Here is a 20,775-nt window from a genome sequence, read left to right on the forward strand (position 1 = left end):
GCGTCGGACCGAACATAGATCCTAAGCTGTGAACTCACACTGTACGACGAAACTCTGTGGGTTCGTCGTACAGTGTGAGCAGTAGCTGCGTGCAGCGATTGAAAAAAATCATACAGTGTACGCCCGGCTTTACAAAGGCATCAATTTTCTGAGCATATGAATTTCCGAACTGAGTTTTTTTTAGATTTCTTTATTTTATTTAACTATTGCTTATTTAAATGTATGGTACATGGAAAATCTCTTCAGTAGGTCTACATTTCTTATTGAACGATTCTCCATTATTGAATTGAAAAATTTTCCTGGAAGGGAAGCTTTACCTCTTCAAACCTCTTCAAACAAAGACCAGTGGATTGTTTTTTAACCTTTTTGGAATGACTAGGACCTTGATGACTGAGAATCTTCACCAGAATATTCATTCAACAGCCCCTTTTAATTTGCCCATTGTATGATATGAATAATACTTTTTATCAGGCAGAACTTCAGATTTATTTGCCTATTAGCCACAGTCATAAAAAGGTACTTACATGCCAGGTAAGTGAAATTTTAAACTTACAACTGTGTTTTGTCTGCCCCAGTGTGTCCATCACTGATTCCCTTAAACCCGGCATACACTGTGAGAGTTTTAGTGGTTTTTGACAAGATTTTCCAGTTGTTAGACCAGTTTGGGGATCGGCTCGACTCTTGGCCAAATGATGTGTCGTGCGTCGTGCGGTATACATGGGGTTCACAAGGGGTGACTGGCACCTCGTGAAGCTTCTGATAAGAAACTGTTGGCCTCAAGAAAATCAAACCTGTTTGATATTTTGTTCATGGCTCTTGAGTGAATTACATGTTGAAGTGGTGATACAACTAGACTGAGAACACTTTCCTCTGAGATTTTCAGATTGTGCATGCTTGAAAATAAAACTGGCATTTTTTCTTCTTCTTCTGTTAATAGATACCTCTATTTACTGCGTTGCATGTTGGTATTGTTTAAAACCCCAACCTGTCTTTAAGTATGTACAGTGTGAGTACTCAAGTCCAATCTGAGCGTTGCTTCATACACTGTGAGGACATGCATCACAAGCTGGAAACTTTTAAACTCTGCGATTGATCCTCAAAATTTAAATTGAGGCTTGAGCAACAAAAGAAATATCGCAGTGTATACCTGCCCTTATATTCCCCAACTATACCCTTTCGAACTTTATGCAGTATGCTGCCTGGTCTAATGTTTACTTTTGTTAAAAGGATCCCAATATTAAAGTCAGTGTTTATGAAGTCAGATAAGGTTAAATAAAGCTTAATTTAAAATGAGATAGTAACTGAAAGTGAAATTATTTCTGCCTTTTTATTCAAAAGATTAAATCATAATATTTGTAATGACTATAAAATCATTACAAATGTTATCACATTCGTCAAGGCATTTTCTTTAATCTTATTTTTATTGTTCATTGCTTTGAAAACCCCAATATGAGCCAGAATTTAAATTTTAAGGGATAAAAGCAAAAGAATGGCTGTTAACAGATAGGTACATTCAAGCATACCAACAGACAACAAACTTTGCGGGAGTGGAAGGAAAAAGTCTAACAGCCACCATGAACTCTGAATTAAACCAATGCAGTAATTTATGGAAATAGATCACCTACCAAGGGTTAAGAACAGTATGTGGAGGTCTGTTTCTAGAAATCAGTGAAGTCAAACAATATGTTTGGCTGTTTTTTTGATTAATTTCACAGCAAAAAAAACCAAAAAAAAAAAAACCTGTCAACCTCTGAGGTGGAAATCTGAACACACCGGAACAACCACGATTGGTTAGTCCTACGCACATTTTCTTTAACTCTTTTAAATCATATAATCTACATTATCAAACAAGACCAAGAACAAATAATCTACATTAGAAAATCAAGCAAACCAATTTCAAAATGATCCACTGAAATGATCAACTGCAATGTCTGTCTGCAAAAGAAAAGGAAATGCTTGAAAAGCAAACTGCAGCAATGTCCCAGACCACTTAACATATCATGTTGTGCTCTAAATTGTTTGGTATGAGAGCTTTGACGTGCTGTTAGCATGTTGGTGCTTGGTAAATGGTAAAATCAAGTCCCACGAGTGGATCATTTACACTTTCAGAGAGCAGTTTTCTCCAAAACAGCTTGACAACAAACACAGACAGTTCGGCAGTTCAGTACTTCAGAGAGGAGCGATGTTCAAACTGAAAGTCTGAAAAAAGCCTAAGGCATTCTGTGCTCCCTAAGGAGACAGTCCTGTTCCTGGCATGGTTGAAGTTTTTTTCTCTTTCAAGGGGAAAGTGCAGAAATGGCTGTATCCTTCCACTCATTCATAAGTTCCAACTTAATACTGCAATGCAAGAGTTAGAAATGAAGATAACTCACCTAGAGGTTGTCCTGCAATGATGCGAGCGTTTTCTCCTGCAACAGCTGCCCGGGCGTTCCTTTCATTCAAGTACTGTACAAATGCATAACCTTTATGCACAGAGCAACCCACTATCTTGCCGTACTTGGCGAAGATGACCTCTATGTCGGTCTTCTTAACGATGGCTGTGTTGAGGTTCCCGATGAAAACTCTGGAGTTGAGGGAACGTGGATCATTCTTATTGGTCACGTTGCTGGTCTGGGTTTTACCAGTCATTCTCCTCCGGTTGCCCTCCTGGGACACAGAGTAAGGAAGGAACGGAAGGGAAGAACTTTAGTGGCTGGACAGGACAGCTCCGGCTTATTCTGCTCCTGAGAAAAATACGCCAAAGGATTTAATTCAGAACAGAACAAGGCATAAATCTTAGAATAAAATGGCCAAGTATGTGCCAAATGAATTTAGTAGTAATAAAATGTTTATTATTATTTATTATTATTCAATCAAACCATTGCTTTTTCAGGGTATTTTTAATGGCAGTTGCACAAATTGACTCTTTTAGACTTGTCAAACTTCGGTGTGGTAAAACCTGCTAAAAGTGTTATCTGTTTTTAAGTTCCTAGGGGAAACACACACATGTAGGTTTTTTAATAAAATTTAGACTCATTCTAGAAATTCAATGTTAAATCCTGGAACAGCAACAAATTCACCAGTGTTAAAGTGGCAGATTAAAAAATTGGTGGAAATTCCCAACTTTATGTTAAAAAGTGGTTTCTGCAGACACAAGAGATATTGGAAGTTTTGGACTTTTAACGTTTAATATTAAATAAGTTAAGAAGAAAACATATCTTCACTAAAGCTAATGTATTTCTGTTAAATGAAACACACACCTAGTTCTGTCCAGTGTAGGAAACACAAAATAAATTGCAGTGATGATTTAGAGAAACAAATGTAAGGAACTTTGTCAATCAGGAAAAAGGTTGAACAAATTACTAGTTGGAATGTTTACATTATTAGTTAGAACAATAACCAGAACTGTGGCAGGCTGGATAAACCAAAGAGTTAACCTTACACTACTATCATGAGGAGGTTAGGGTCTTTAAAAAATGGTTGGAACCTGATTCAATCTTATAATTTCATAAAGTCCCAATTTAAAGTTTATGGTCACAATTCTTCTTCTTAATATTCCAAATATGTCTACTGAACGATGGAATCTCCAAAAAAAAAAATGGACTGCAGATGGAGGGATTCAATTCAATTTCAATTCAGTTAATCACAACAACATGTAATTTCAAGGCACTTTACAGAGATAATTCAACCAGATCATACAGTCAGTTTGGTTCAAAGTTTTCTATCTAAGGAAAACCAGCTAATTGCATCGACTCATTGGCACGAAGGCAATCCCTCACAGTAAGCATGCTTGTAGCGACGGTGGAGAGAAAAACTCCTTCTTAACAGGAGGAAACCTCCAGCAGAACCAGGGATGGAGGGATGGATGGATGGATGGATGGATGGATGGATGGATGGATGGATGGATGAATCTTTTGAACCATCAAATAGGAAATGAAACACTAAAGAAAAGCTTTTTTGATATTCTTTTTTTTATTTAGTGAAACCTGGAAAAATTTTCAAATTCTAGAGTTTTCCTGCTGAAAAACCTTTAAAAACAACATTTAACTTTACCTGTTAAAGGACAGCATACAAAATGAGCATAAAAAATAAAAAGCATCCTAGGCTAACCCAGTCTCCATCATAAGAATGTACTTTCTGTCACTTGTCCACAACCTTTAGAGAGGAAGCAACAGTTGTTGAGAAATGTTAATTAATAATCTAGGCTATAGCTATGCCTCCAGACTCTATTCTAATGATTCTTTAAATTTCATCTGTGTAGCATAAAACAGCCTGTGACTTCATGACACATGGTGAGTATTTTGCCTGAATCTAAATTAAGTTAGATGCACTCTTGCTGAAACAGGCTGTTGTTAAAGATCCACTTTAGTTTCTGTAAATAATGTAAAGTGACACACGAGGTCATCGAGCAGTCAACTGTTTACCCATGCAACAGCATTTTTGCAATGTTGAAATATTCTTACTGAGTGACTGAGCATAACACAAGATCGAGCAACAATATGTGAATGTCATGGCAGATATCTTTGCTTTGTGAGAAACCAAACACAGCAGCCGCCAGTTCGAAAGATTTCCCGTTTCAATACATTTTTTGTTGTGTCCTTTCATTGAGTGCGAAATGAGGAGGTTGTAATTTGTGGAGCGGTTTTATTCAGCCTGTCTGTATGTGTCAGGTCTGCGGCAAACATCATCTTCAGCTTTTGTGCCAGTCTGTAGCAATTCTTTTGATTTTTCTTTAGTTTATTTACAGCATAAATGTTGTCTTTTATAAGAGTGGAGGAGTTGAAAGATCAGAAAACAACTATTTCAATCCATGGAAAAGATGCAACCTTAGTGTAGTATCTTTGCCAACTATCAAACAAAAAGGTAAATGGACACAAGACATTCTGTGTTAAATCCAGGTTTTCATGGCAGTCTGTGTTCCCTAAATAGATTACCTTTAGTGAATTAATTACTGAGAAGTGGTGTTGGGAAAACACCAGATATTCAATATTTACCTGCTATGAGTCTCTGTCCCTGACACAGGGTGATAACAACTACTCACCGTTGAGACTGAGAACCAAAATAATGGATCCAATCCTCAGTAAATAGGATTAGTTACCAAGGAAACACTGATGTTGGAATATCATGCTCACACACAGACACACATTTCTCATACTCGCTGTCTTTCTTCCATTATTGCACACAGTCTTTATGGTAAAATGGTTGTTGGTTTACATAACCTGGAAAGATTAAACAAATACATTTTTCCCTAAGAGGTGCATACATTTTTATTTTGATGGACATCCTAATATTAGATTGCTTTGGTACTACAGAAGGGAAATATACTTTCTACGTGCATTCAACAAGAAAGACCATCTAAGAGGTGGTCCACACCCCACACCTGTGATATATTTAAGCTGAACATCAGCCTTTTAACTGTTGTTATGTCATATAATCTTAAAAACAAAAAACAAAACAAAAAATGCTGACATGGTGCCACAAATATATGGAGAATGCACTTGCGGGTTGATTAGCAGAGTTGAGTTCCTGGCTTGCGCCCATGAACACCTTGCCAAATCCTCTCTGCCAATTTTGATTATATTTAATAAAGGAGAAAACAATGTCAAAACAAACCTGGCCCCATTGTGCGAAAGTAATTACCCCTTTTATAAAAAACTAAATTGTAGCTGCGATTAACAGCATTTTTTGGAAAGACGTGTATGATTTTATCAGCAAATTTACCATATGGTCTGATTGCTCTCACACCTGCAAATCATCATATCACCTTCTTAATGTCCGAATGATAACAGGAAGTATGCTACTTTATCTAAAATTGGTCAGTCTAATTTAAGGAATTCAAAATTGCACATTAAAAGCACAAAGCCTTTGACAACAATGAGCCATGGGCAAGGCTTGGACTCCAGTAAACCACAGTAAACCATTGTACAAATGGACTTTAGCACAAATTAACTTTAGTTTGCTGCACAAGTACAGAAACACTTAAAAGTATTTAAGCATCATGATAGATGCTGGAGATCTTGAAGAATTAATTCTGCTCTCTGCTAGAAAAACTGAAAGAGCTTAATGACTTTAAGCTTAAGAACAAATTCCAGCAAAGTAAACCAGTCAAATTCTGAATTTATGAATTCAAAATAAATATTTTGTAGAGGCTTAGGAAAACCCTGGATTTAACCCAAACAAAGATGCAGTGAGATACCCTTAAACATGGCATATTTCTGTTTAAAGTTTAAGTTGAATTGCTAATTATTACTAAAAGGGAATGGAACAATAGATTCACACATTTATGGTTCTTTATATTGCCACTAATTGAAGTTAAAAGAAAATTCAACACATAAACGTACTGATACATCTGCATCATAATTCTATCTTATTATGCTTAAACTTTAGAGACAATGGAACTTGAAGAACTGCTTGGAAGCTGAAAGAACTGACCTTTTTAGTGGGCTAAGACAAGAGAACCAGTTCTTACTAAAGAGGCAAAATTCCTGTCATCAAAGCAAAGCAATTATGGTAAATAGATAATAGATATAAGCTGTTGTTACCAAAGGTTAGACAACTAGTTACTGTATAAGGCTTGGCAAGCAAGTATTCATCACTATAGGGCCAGATTGGTTTGGATAGTGTTAATGTCTTAATAAATGAAAATCCAGATTAGAAATCAAACCCTGATATGCATTGCTACGATCATATGTAAACAATGAGCAACCCCTTAGTACAGCTTTACCTGCCTCATTAGGCTTCCAACCAACCCATCCAAAGAAAATGCCTTCAAACTGTATAACTTTAATTTCTTTACATTTTTTTTCTTTACATGTATGAAAACAACGCATCACTAGATAACTGGTTGCTGCAGATGTTTTTCTGCACAACAATATGCCTGAATGATGATTCATGTTTAAAATGCTGCTCCAGTTTGTCGTTTCTCTGTGTGGGTAGGCATCTGTGGAGGGAACCAGTGCTGCTTCCAGTCTATCAAATGGCCTTGATGCTTATCTGCAGCTGACGTCAAAAATTTATGTGCTTGCAGGTGTAGCGACATACAGTACATGCTCCCCCATCATCCCATGGTGGTTCAAAATGGCAGTCTGACACCATCTTCAAATTAATGTTCACAGGTAGGTCACAGGGAACATGACAAATCAGAGGAGAAGCATTAGATTGCTTCTGTTATAGGATAAATCAGGAGAGGGTACTGGTCACTGGAGTATTTTACAGCTTAGTACCTCATGTGAGCCTCTCTTTTGTTTTCTTATGGGAAGGACACTAAAGTATTCCATCCATGGTTCTCCATCTGATCTTGCTTTTTTCTAAACTAAATTTACAACCTTTATTAAACTTCTCCTCCTCTGACATGATTGCACCACATTGAGAAAATTGGGAGATTCATTGCAGAAGAACAATTCCAAAAAACTCTATTAAATGCATTCTAGAAGAAACCCCAACTATATCCCAGAATTGTGCATCTCTATTAACTTTCTTTAAAGCGATTCTCCTGTTTGAAACTAACAGAAGCTTTCCTAATTTGTGGAAAAAGAGCCCCAAATAGACAGATCTTTAGTTTAGCTTTTATTCTAGGATGTTTATGCAGGAAAGGTTGTTTAGGTTTTTCAAAATGCAATGTCATATTTTAAATGACATTAAGTATTACACACTTTGACCTTTAGATAATAAAATGTTAAAATTAAACATTTTTTGCACACCATATAAAAAGACAAATAATGCTTTTTTCCAGATTTATTTTTTTTTAGGTCATTTTGGATTTCTAGTACTCAAATACAAAAAGAAATCCTTTCTAATTTCCTCAAATTTTGAGGTTTACACATAAGCCTTTTTCATATGGATAAACTCCCCTTTAAAGTATATCACATGAGCTAAATGCTTAGGTATTAATACCAAAGCTTCTGAAAATTATTTGGTATAATTTTGACCCAGTCTCCCAGACTGAACTGTGTAACTTCCTCCATTTTTGCTCTGGTAAGACATTTATTCATAGGCCTTGGATTGGGCTTGCCAAGGCCGCATTTTCTGATCACACGGAGGTCCATGTGACAAACATGGCTCCCCCCTTCCTGTTTTTAGATCATCTGCCTTCTTTTTTGAAAATCTGAACATCATTACAAAGGTTAGTCCTTTGCAACTGAGGTGCAGTTGTACCTCTGAATCTTGCCCCAAGCTGCTGTTTGTTCTGTGCTACATGATGCTTTTACGTAGCTGTTGCTTGGATTCTTGGATATCGGAGTCTGAGCTACACCAGACCCGGTAACAAAATACAGCCAGCTTTAGTTTGTGTGTTTTGTCTATGAGATTGACAGTGTTGTTGGAATTGAAATTCACCAATAGGTGTTGTTTTTGGAGAAACTACTAGAGGGTTATTCAAAAACTGCAGTCACATTTGGAATGTCAACGTTTCTGAGTCTCTGTGTTGGATGCGGTTTTATTGGACGACTTATGAAAACGTTCAGTGTGCGTAACCACATGCTTAAAGTGATTTCCTGATGTGCTAAAAGTTTTTATTTTGTATTGTTTATCCTCCAGAGTTATAACTGACAGTTTGTGTTCTAGTGACTGATGTGAATCTAAATGCAGATATAAGTCTGTATGTGCAGATTTTCAGTGTTAAGATTCCCATTGTTATCATTGTTAAGTTTGGATGGGTGATGTTTCAGTCACCTTGTAGTTAATGGACCATGAACACCTAAGTGTATAAAAATGTGTGTGCAGTCAAATATAGCACTATCTGTCAAACACCTACAGTTTGGCTTAATGATCCAAACAACATCTGTCTCTTTTCAATGGGTCAGATTTTGTGAACTTAAAGACTTTTACCCTGGTTAGATGAACAGAACTTTTTAAAATGACATAACATTAACATAATAACAATGTATCTGAAATTGCTCTCCTTTGCAACCAAATTAGGCCACTACATCCAGGTTTATGTTTAACAATATATCTCAACAAACACCTCATACAAACTGTAAAACACAGCGGTGAAGGGTAATGATATAGGGTTGTTTTGTAGCCTCATAGCTGGGTGTCTAGTAGTCATGGTGTCAGCCATTACCACACTACTACACTACTACTACTACAACACTACTTTGTATGTCAGTCTATTCTAGAGTCAAATGTAAGGCCAGCTACTTTTCATCTTGAAACAATACACAGATCATAACAACTTTTATTAGCTACAAATTTATAGTGCCTACTAAGTTTTCCACAGTATATTTTATTTTGGCTTATGCTTTTTTATTATTTTTTTTTCTAATTTCCTCTAACTGCATATGCTATAGCCTACACATAAATAAATGTGTCTTTGAGGCCCTTTAAAGATGCACCTGGCCAACATGATTTATACCGCATGGAGCGAGCTTACTGAATTGATTCCTGTTGTAATCTCCACTGCTGTACATTTCTCCTCAGTGTGCCTCAGCCACTCTGCTCTGATTGTTGCCAAGGCAGCTTGACTGGCGAAAGACAGCTGGAGATGCTGCTTACTGACTCAGAACACAGAAAGGTAACCTGATACACCTTTTTCATTGGTCTCGCTGCCATGTAGTGCAGGGCTGAAATAATTGCCTTGTGGGTTCTGTCCATTAATATCTTGTCTGTCTGCATGTCTGCAGCAAGAGCAATGAGAACAACTGTGAAAAAGCTACCCTCTATTTGTAAATCAATGTCTCTATTTGTATGATGGGCTCCAAAGCATCTCAGCGAAGCAGTGTGTTATTTATTTTTGCCCGTTTGTGGATTATGACAAAGAATGACTGCTCTCTACGAAGATAAACTGCAATCACCGCACTATGCTTTATTCTGAGTTAAAATAATAAATGTAGAAATTAAATTCATTAGGAGAAAAATTGAAAATCTAAATGATCTTCCTGTCAAGCTAGACATTTCACATATCAACCCACATCCTGAAAAATGGTAATAGTCTACAAGACGGAGAGACATAAAACTAATTTTCTCCACATCTTCAATCACCCATTGCCTTCGGCTTTATGAGTAGAGGTGCATGCTGCTGGGCTGGAATTCAATTCAAAATTTCGAAATGGCTAAACGTGGGTCTCTAAAAAGGAGGAGGAATGACTCGAATTTTCTCAGTAAAAAGGTGTTTGAAGTTTAGTAAATGTGAGAGAAATTACCCTTGATGGCCCAGTGATACTACCTCAGCATTTTCTGGCTATCACAAATCATTACTGAGGGTTTTATCTTTTGGTTTTTTCAGTAGAACAAAAGCCAATAAAGATGATATTAGTTATAGAAGACATTAAATGTACTTTTTCATAAATTGAAAATGCCATTAGGGTATCTTCTTAGACATTCCTCTTGAGCTGATACAAAAAAGATATTACATTAAATAGTGTAACCAATGAGCTGAATCTGAGATGGGGGAAAAATATTTGCAGCCAAATATGACTCTTCTGTTTTTATGCTTTTTTCTTAAAGGTTTGTCTGATCAGCAAAGACATTTCAGCATCCAGATAACCCAAGAGACAGAGGTTACACACAAATAGAGAAAGCAAGGAACAGTGATTAACTTTTTTAGGAGTGGTTGCCAAGCAAGGTTTTGATTTATTTGATGATCTGAAGCATTTAGGTATGACAGAACAGAATATACGTGTAAGGACCAAGAAACTATTGCAAGCTTATTTTACTTTCAGGATGGATCTTTTTTATAACATCTATTTTCTTCTTTTATCATTAATGCTATTCAAAGAAATAAGTTTAAAAAATAGCTCATTTTGAAGGTAAGACAAAAAATTGTATATCTTTAGGATGGAAATGTCTTAATAGCTGTGGTAATGGATTGAAAAAAGTTTTTACATCTTGACTATTTAATAAATTAAAAATACTAATTTCAGTTTTCTAAGTAGGCTTCACGGCAGATAATAAGTTGTCAATATCTGACCCGCTCATATCTATCCCAGAATGGCAATTGGGACTTTCTTACAAGAGACTCAAACTAATGACTACCAGTGTTTTACCAGTTATTCCTATTCTATGGCCAGTTGTAGCCTGTTGATTTTCATAAATATTAAGAAATTAAAACATGTAATTTCTTTGTTATTTTACCAGAAACATCAATTATAATAAACTCTACCCTTGAGTTTCTTGACTTACTTGACCCACCACAAACACTGAAATGCTTTGGATTAACTCAATTCAATTTCAATTCAATTCAGTTTATTTATATAGTGCCTATTCACAACACATGTCATCTCAAGACACTTTACAGTTCAACCAGATCATCCAGTCAAATTGATTCAAAGTTTTCTATCTAAGGAAAACCAGTTGATTGCATTGACTCATTAACTCGGATGCAATCCGACAAACTAAGCATGCTTGTAGCGACAGTGGAGAGGAAAAACTCCCTTTTAACAGGAAGAAACCTCCAGCAGCACCAGGCTCAGTGTGAGCGGCCATCTGCTGAGGCCGACTGGGGTTCAAGAAGACAGAAGCAGAGTTACAAAAAGCAGCTGTAAAAGGCGGCCCCGTCCAGGAAACACACAGCCAGGCAGACAAACAAACAATGTTTTCCGCTAAGTAGCCCATTAATTTGATTATTTTTGTTTATGAGTTTTAAAAGAACATTTTTTATGTTTGATAACTTCTAGTTCAGTTCAAAAATCTACTGACAGGACAGTATTACATCCATATAGACTTTTGCTTAGAAAAAGTAACTGCATTTTTACTTTGACAAGTAATTACCTCCGCCAAGGTGGTTATGTTTTTACGTCAGTTGCCCCTAATGCCAAGGAACCATCCACTACATTTTGGTGTTGATCCAGAACATAATCTGGACACCAGACTATTTGAAATATCCTTTAACATTGTGAGATATTTGGTGGAAGAAGCAGTTCCACACTAAACCAGAGGGTGACAGCAGTAAGAATTGACATCCTCAGCATCAAACTCAAAAAGTCCAGAGGTATTTTACTGAAGACAAAAACACAAGAAGAGAAAAGGTTGTTAGTCGTTAGCAGGTTCAACTAAATGCGTATGAACAGATTTTATAGAAATTCTAGACCTGAGGTGTCCCTCATACCAAGGAACAATTCATTTAAATTTGATAATGTTCTAGCAGGTTGAATTTTGGGGGTGAAATTTGCAGCTTGGCGAAAGTCTGTGCTCTGAGTACTTTTCTAGTAACTTCCTTTGATCGTCCAACTCACATACTTTTTGGAAAAAGTAAATAGTTACCTTTATTAAGACTTCCAACACTGATGACTACACAGACTGGAGCCAATTTCAAAAAGCATTTGTCAGCTTCAGTAGTACATTTTACAGTGGTTGCTAGATAAGCTTTAATCTAATAAGCTTTAATCATTTCATCCCAACGCTGTGTGTCCCGAGCCCGTAACATCATAAATGACCCCTCACACCCCCACCATGGACTGTTCTCCCTGCTGCCCTCTGAGAAGAGGCTTCGAGGCATCCGATGCAGGTCCAGCAGATTCCAGAACAGTTTTTTCCCCACTGCCGTTAGACTGCTGAATGTTTTGTAAAATGGGTTATTGTATTGTATTTTATTATATGTTATCATTATACAAAAAAAATGAAAATGTAAGAACTGTACATTTACAGTCATATTTCTATATTACTGTTTATATATATATATATATATATATATATATATATATATATATATATATATATATATATATTACAATTTTTTAAGGCCGCACTTTAAAAGAATATGAAATATGCTTTACACTTCTTTAAACAAAATGACAAATAAATCTGTATAACTCTAAATCTAAATGGGATCCATATCAGTTTGTTGTGTCCATCTCCGGTTAGATGTCAATATTTGACTCCTTAATATAAATTCAGTTACAGGAGAGTGTAAGTGAACATTTTTAACATATTTGAAATTATCCAGTGTCACTGTACATACTAAAAGTGTTGGGATCCAGAGGTTTGCCCTCCAGAGGGTGATGTGGATCCCTTTCAGTGGGCTTCTGTTACTGTTGGGATCCAGGGGTTTGCCCTCCAGAGGGCGACGTGGATCCCTTTCAGTGGGCTTCTGTTACTGTTGGGATCCAGGGGTTTGCCCTCCAGAGGGCGACGTGGATCCCTTTCAGTGGGCTTCTGTTACTGTTGGGATCCAGGGGTTTGCCCTCCAGAGGGTGATGTGGATCCCTTTCAGTGGGCTTCTGTTACTGTTGGGATCCAGGGGTTTGCCCTCCAGAGGGCGACGTGGATCCCTTTCAGTGGGCTTCTGTTACTGTTGGGATCCAGGGGTTTGCCCTCCAGAGGGCGACGTGGATCCCTTTCAGTGGGCTTCTGTTACTGTTGGGATCCAGGGGTTTGCCCTCCAGAGGGTGATGTGGATCCCTTTCAGTGGGCTTCTGTTACTGTTGGGATCCAGGGGTTTGCCCTCCAGAGGGTGATGTGGATCCCTTTCAGTGGGCTTCTGTTACTGTTGGGATCCAGGGGTTTGCCCTCCAGAGGGCGATGTGGATCCCTTTCAGTGGGCTTCTGTTACTGTTGGGATCCAGGGGTTTGCCCTCCAGAGGGCGATGTGGATCCCTTTCAGTGGGCTTCTGTTACTGTTGGGATCCAGGGGTTTGCCCTCCAGAGGGCGACGTGGATCCCTTTCAGAGGGCTTCTGTTACTGTTGGGATCCAGGGGTTTGCCCTCCAGAGGGCGACGTGGATCCCTTTCAGTGGGCTTCTGTTACTGTTGGGATCCAGGGGTTTGCCCTCCAGAGGGCGATGTGGATCCCTTTCAGTGGGCTTCTGTTACTGTTGGGATCCAGGGGTTTGCCCTCCAGAGGGCGACGTGGATCCCTTGTTGTGGGCTTCTGTTTATCTGTTGGGATCCAGAGGCTTGCCCACCAGAGGGCGCTGTGGATCCTTTCCTGGGAGCTGGTGCTCAGCGCTCACAGCTGATCCCCATCAGCTCATTATTAAGCTCTCCCTATATAAGCTGGGTGAGAGCTCCACTCTGAGCCGGATTGTTGAACTGAACTGACTTTGGTCGTGGTTAGCAAGCCTGAGCCACCCTGCCTGCCTGAACCTGTAAACCTGTAAACCTGAACCTAACCTGCCTTGTCTTCTCTGCTTCTCCAGGAAGAATCCTGCCAGAAAGCAATAAACTATTGGACTTTATCCTGCCTGTGTGTCTGTGAGTTCTGCATCTGGGCTAGTAAAACCTACCTGATCATTACAAAAAGTCCATCTTATGGGACTGAACCAGCTTGTAGTTTGTATGAAAGGACTACACTATACATGTACATTTCAACTTTTAGGTAACAAATGTTTACTAAAAACAACCAATTAAGAAATACTGTGGCAATGGCAGTGCTCTGAAATAAGAAAGTCCAGTAAAACCACAGCAAGAGTTCATCACATGACGACTGTTCTGACTGAATTATTCTTTTTCCTCTCTCGTTTCAGTCTGATGAGGAAAACCTTCCATCTGTCTGCCTACTGTCAGTCAAAACTCTTTTAGTATGTTTGGCCAATCAGCATAAATCAGCCAGCTCCCCGACCCGTCCCCAACCTGCGCCTACTCAATAGACCCCATCAGAGTTTTAGCCTGACTGGAAGTGATGTATTTTTGCATGTTATCCAATTAGGGCCCTACTTTCTCGCTGTTTGCTTAAACTGCAACAAGGATCAAGCCTAAACGGGGATTTCTCATAGAGGCTGACGTCCAAGAGCTGGCTTAAAAGCTGATTAATGAGCAACATAATTATTATTTCAGGAGCTAAATGTACTAATGAGATCTGTCCTCCCTAGTAATCCATGAGAAACCACCACTAGATTTGTGTGAAACATAATGAGACCATGAAAAATATAATTATTTGAACATGTTAGAAAACCTACCAGAATAAAAAAAAATGCAGTTTGCTATGAGTGAAACACAGTACCTTTCATTTGTTATTAGATATTAACACTTTAGAAAGAACTTTCTGTGCATCACACCAGATCAGTGTTGCTTTCTGCAACGATGACAATGATGAAATAATTTTGTTGATGCTCCTTTTTATCATGACAATTATGAGAACTGAAGAGCTAAATATGGATCTTTGATGAAGAAAACATGACGACTCATGGCTGTGAGTTTTCGTTGACAGGACGACACTAAATAAAAATGTTAGCAGGTGGTCGGTCAGACATTTAAAATGCATCATTGCATTATAAAAAAAAAAAAAAAAAGTGCATCTGTTGAGATCCAGAGGTTTGCCCACCAGAGGGCGCCATGGATCCTCTCCTGGGAGCTGGTTCTCTGCGCTCAGCTGATTCCTATCAGCTCTGCTGATTAACCTCTCCCTATATAAACTGTTTGATAGCTTCACTCTGAGCCGGATCGTTGCCATGTGTTTCCATGCCTTGCCATGTTCTCCCATGCTCTGCCATGTGGTCATTGTCCTTGTCATGGAAGCAAACCAGAGCCTATTGCCTGTTTAATCCTGCCTGTCTGAGTCTGCTAACCTGTGAGTTTCAGTTTGTTTATCTGTCCCTGAGTTTAACCTGTACTCTTTCTCCTCTGCCTTCCAGGGCAGAACCCTTATCTGATCCAAATAAACATTGGACTTTAATCCTGCCTCAGAGTCTGTGGAGTTTCTGCATTTTGGGCTAGTAACCTGCTAAATCATGACAGCATCATTGCGCTGTAATCTACTAAACAGTATCAGCCTTGAAATTTAGGTCATGTATTACAAGCCAAATAAAGCCAACATTGCCAAAGTAGAAAGAATGTTTTTGTTCTTTGCATTTTTGGAGTAATGAAGATTTTATTCATCTGTGTATAATGCATAAATCATAGTAGATCAGGAATACAGGGTATGGAAACCTTGTATGTCTAAAACCATTCCTTTATTGTAATGGGGTGTTAGCTTGTCTGTCTGCTGTTTTAACAAATATGACGAGTTGAACTAGATCTGCTTTTTTCATAACTTTTGTGAGACACCTTTGTATAAAGTAGGGCGTTAATTAATTAAAAGTTGTATTTGAATTCTATAAATCAGTTTTCTGCCCAACAGCAATGATGAACTGCACAGCAGCTTTCTATACCCAGCTATTGTAATATCTAGGCTAGAGCTGTGAGTCTGGTAATAAACCTGGTTGTTATTTGAAATTGTAGAGTGTAGAGAATTGCAACATAAAATTGACTAAAACTAGACTAATAACGATTTGAGATTTTGGCGACTAAAACCGACTAAAACTATCACATATAGTAATGACTAAAATGTGACTAAATCTAATAATAAACTAAGAATAAATCTAAGATGGTTGTCAAGAAAACAACACTGCATCAGAAGCTGGCTTTACACTCTGCTTTTATCAACTGAAATCCTTCAGTCCATTTTTTATGATTATGACAATAGCTAGTAAATCCTTTTTCCAGGAAAAGTCTCCTTATATTTTCTCTATTACATGCAGCATTAGATGAAAATGAACTACCAGTAAAATCAAACAAAAAGAAGAACAAGAAACTTATTCGCCTTGTGTCATGGCGGCTTTTCTCCAACAGTGAGGATAAACAGCTTTCTTCCTTTCATGCGGAGCAAGCACTGTTGGCAAAGTTTAAAATCAGACTATTCAAATTCCAGAGCAATGCCCCATGGAACGTTAAAACACCACTAATGAGGGTTCATTGACCTCCATCATGTCCAGAACATACTTTAGGATATAACGATAAAAAAAGAAAAACATTACCTTAAAATAATTGCAGGCATTGAATAAGAAAGGACATCAAAAAAAGGCATGAACCAAGAAAAAATAATAGAATAAGGAAAAGGAAGGAAAGCAAGAAGGGAAAGCAAGAAGACACAAGGTAGGAAGACATGATAGTACGTAAGTGACAAGGATGAAGATATAAGAACAGGAACCAAGGAAGAGATGACACAAAGAAGGTCGTTGAACACAAAGAAAGGACCTGGGGAAAAGGAAAGAAAGAATTGGAACCAAGATTTAGACAGAAGGCTGTAAAGAAGAAAGGAAAAAAGCAATAGTCTCATAAGGAATGATAGAAAGAGAATGCAAGGAATTCCACAGAGGTAAAAGATGGAGAGACCAAAGGACAAATGAAAGGAATCATAGATGCAAGGAAAACAACCAAAAAAAGAGAAGTACCAACAGGGAAAGACAGGACTGAGGAGATCTAAGAATGCAATTTTATATTGTAGCACAAATATTTTATTTTCCTTGCTGTACAGTCTTTTTGTGATAATTTTGTGATTTTTTCTGTCTGTGCCTGTATGCTTTCCTTTCCCTATCTTCCTTGTCATTGAGACAAACGATTTTTCCCAATGTGAGACAATAAATGATCTTGTGTATTGTATTGTATTCTGTTATCTGGTATTCTGTTTTTTGAAGATTCTATCTTATTTGCATTACAATTCTGAACAAAAATGTTTTTTTTTTAATCAGATTCCATACTTTTATGGTGTATTTTTATTGCTCAAAGCACCTTAAAATAGAAGCATAAAAAAAAACACACACCTAGATTCAGTCATAGTACTCTGACATATAAATCATATTGTTTATTTGCTTGAGCCAATAATTATCTTATTAATATTCATTTAAAAGTATGTGAAGGGAAATTAAATTAACATGTTTAAATGCTACATTATCTGAAAAAGTTTAACCAAAGAAATGTTTAGGATTGCACATGTTCTATAATTCATGTTTTTTCTTGGGCAGTTATGGTCTTGAGAGGAAGACTATAACATATTTGCCTCATATATCTTTTCCAACTTCAATACCATAACCCCTCACAGCAGGGTCCTTTTTCCTTTCACCTGCGGCATATCCCATTTCACAACAAATGGTCGAAAACAAGCTTTGAGGCTCCTGCCATTTTTATTCCTTCTGAACTCTATTCCTTAGAAAATGCAGTGACTATTAGGGAGCCTTGAGCAATGACACAATTAGCTAACATGCAAATGGAGTAATTTCTCTGCTGGCTTTCATTTACCTGCACATGGGACCTGGGTAATATGAGGTGGGAGAAACTCATTTATGCTGCACCATATTAGACATTAGGTGATAAGTGAGATTCAGGTGTAGTTTCTTTCCCCAAAGATAGTTTGCTGTATGTTAGAGACAAGAAAAAATAAAAATCAATGACCAGATTGATGCATGAAAACAATGTGGTCTGGCCTAGCCCCCCTCTAATTAAAATAAATCACTTTAACTTTTAATCCAGGCTGATTGATTAGAAAAATGGAAGGATGATATAACAAATAGGTTTGTTTCCCCCCTTGTTTAAAAATCCACACAGTAGTTTCAATGCATTTATCAGATAAATGTAAAACAGTAAGAGAAGTCTAGAAAACTAGAAAAAAGAAAACTAGCTGAACTGCTGACCAATTAGCTACAGCAAAACACAGCACAGGACATAACAAAACAAACCACTTCGTGATAGCAATCATGTTAGGTTACTAACTTAATTCATTTTCTAGAAGCATCACAGAGAATAAAGCGAATAGAGCAAGGTATTAGACTAGTTTTGCTACCTTAAAGATATAAAAAAAGGAACATCCACCAAACCTTTTTGGGGATTTTCTGCCTGGACAACAATGTCTACAGTACTGTATGTTTTTTTCTTTTTTGTAAAGGGGTGATGAGGAAAGCATTTAGTCATATCAACACTTGCGCTGCATTTACATCGTGATTTCAGCAGGAAAAAAGCACCTGTTGCTTCATTTTTTATGCTTGTACATAAAGGTAAGATGCATCTTTGATGCTCCAGAAGCACGTCCAGTAAAGAGTGTCCAGAACTTGATGCATCTGATGCTTCTGCTGCTCCTGCGTTCAATGGTAGAGCGGCTTTGCTATATTTGCTGTGATAAGTGGGTAAAAAGTAGTTTTAATATATTCTTATGCAAGAAAGTAAACCTGAAAACATAATCTGTGCAGTCAGTTCATCAAGATTACGATCCCGCCTTAAAGATTATGTGTTGGAGGCACTCAGATCCCCATATGCTGGCGGTACGCCATCACTAGAAATTCCCGGCAGCAGCTGCCTCAGGCCCAGTCGCTGGGTTTTTCCTCTAATGTTGGTGGCGACCGGAAGTAGATGTAAGCAATTTTCAGGTATGTGTTACAAAATTCAGGCCCCAGAATAATCAAATCTAACATATTATGTAGGCAGGTTTAGACATTTTAAGTAAATTAAGGCATCAATAAGCAGTTTCAGTTGGGTGATCATAGCTCTCTGCATCAGCAGAACGATCAGCTTCTCTGATTGGGTGATGTGGCGCGTCAATGCACAGAAGCTCAAAAATAAATTGTTATTGCAGAATTAATATGGTTTATGAGATATTGTTCCATCAAGTTCCAGTATTGATCTAGTATGTGACAAAATATTTCTCTGCCAGATTAAGGATGATTCTATATTTTACAGAACAACAGGATTGTCTATAAATAGTAGGAGAAAACAATAGTTGTGTGTCTTGCTAAAGTAGGGCATACTAAGCTCAAAACATAGAGTAAAACTACTAGAGCACATTGGTTCACACAATTCTGGTTGTGAACCGATCAAAATCCAAGTAAACAGGCCTGTAACCATCGTCAATGTATATCAGACTTTTGACCAGCTGCAATTTTAACAGAGATCCAAAGTCTCCCGATTCTGTAAATAATCCTATGTGACGATATTGTTGGTTTGATGATTTGCTTTCACTTCTGATTCATAAGCTATTAGAATTATGCCTTTGGTGCCTTAGCGCCGAGTGTTTTCTGAACAGTCCCGATGTTACGCCTCTAACAGGTATAAGATGCAATCCCCAAAATAAGTCCAGATTAAAGATTTTCATTTAAAAAATAGTCTGTTTCTACTGTATTCCATGCAATCCAATCATCCACCACGACCTGCCAATGAGTGAAAAAAAAATAAAAATAAAAAATGATTATTTGTGCACATGCGGTACCGCGACTGCAGAACTACGGGCACCCTAGGCATGGATGGACTGGGAATCCAGGGCTGTTGGCCAGCCTCATTTATTATTCGTACAGGCTAATCATCCCGTTATCTCAAGAAATCAATAACTGTTTTCTCGTTATAACGAGATAATATGTTGTTATTTCGAGAAAACAACGAATGGTTTAGACGTGATAGCGAGATAGTTATGTCCTATCACGAGAAAGGAAATGAAAAAAAAAGTTGGGTACGACTGCTCTCAGCTTCCATACGTTTAACAAATGTACTATTCCTAGATTTGATGGTAAATGGAAACACAGCTATGACTATGTCCTATGTCTGGTCTTTCCATCATTGCAAAGGTTGCTGTGCAGAAATCAGCATTGGATACCTGTGGGATCCGTTCATTTATCTGGGAAATCCCATCTCTTATGTTCAAATACATTGGATCTGTTTTATCCTTATAAAAGTGCCTGACTGCTGTCTGTTCCATAGAAATGTATTTATCTCTGTCATTACCTAAAAAAAAGACTTCACCCCAATTTCTAATGGACATGCTGCAGCTCAACATAGCCATTAGTAATTGCAACACTGGCTAAAACATCGTTTATTTTCAAACAGAGAGGAAACGCATTAATGATGGTAGCTGAAATTGTTCAAATATGGGTTCAAGATCCCTCACAGAAACACCTTTAAAAGATCCTTTTGTTAATCCAATAAGTGAGGTAAAGACGTGCATTTGGAGAGGAATAACACAGTGATAAACAAATATGATTTAAGGTTTCATTTAAAGCTACAGTGTGTAATAATTACAGGGATATACAGTCAGAAATGTAATATATTATACATAACTAAGTTATTTATCATGATCTACGAGCTCAGCCTCTTAACCTTAATATTTGCGTTGCCTTAGAATTCGTT

General features: G+C 37.6%; 1 protein-coding gene across 3 annotated transcripts in view; it reads right to left on the bottom strand.

The window, feature by feature from the left end:
- LOC119798433 (RNA-binding Raly-like protein) overlaps positions 1-20,775 on the bottom strand; it is a 186,099-nt gene that overhangs the window by 95,970 nt on the left and 69,354 nt on the right. For all 3 annotated transcript variants that reach the window (XM_038307913.1, XM_038307914.1, XM_038307915.1), the window contains one exon: positions 2,373-2,646. In XM_038307913.1, the coding sequence (XP_038163841.1) occupies positions 2,373-2,628 (256 nt within the window). In that variant the 5' untranslated portion in view covers positions 2,629-2,646. The remainder of the gene's footprint in view (positions 1-2,372; positions 2,647-20,775) is intronic.

Source organism: Cyprinodon tularosa, unplaced genomic scaffold (genome assembly GCF_016077235.1).
Source record: "Cyprinodon tularosa strain WSP-4 unplaced genomic scaffold, ASM1607723v1 ctg623, whole genome shotgun sequence".
In the NCBI taxonomy this organism is placed as follows: Eukaryota; Metazoa; Chordata; class Actinopteri; order Cyprinodontiformes; family Cyprinodontidae; genus Cyprinodon; species Cyprinodon tularosa.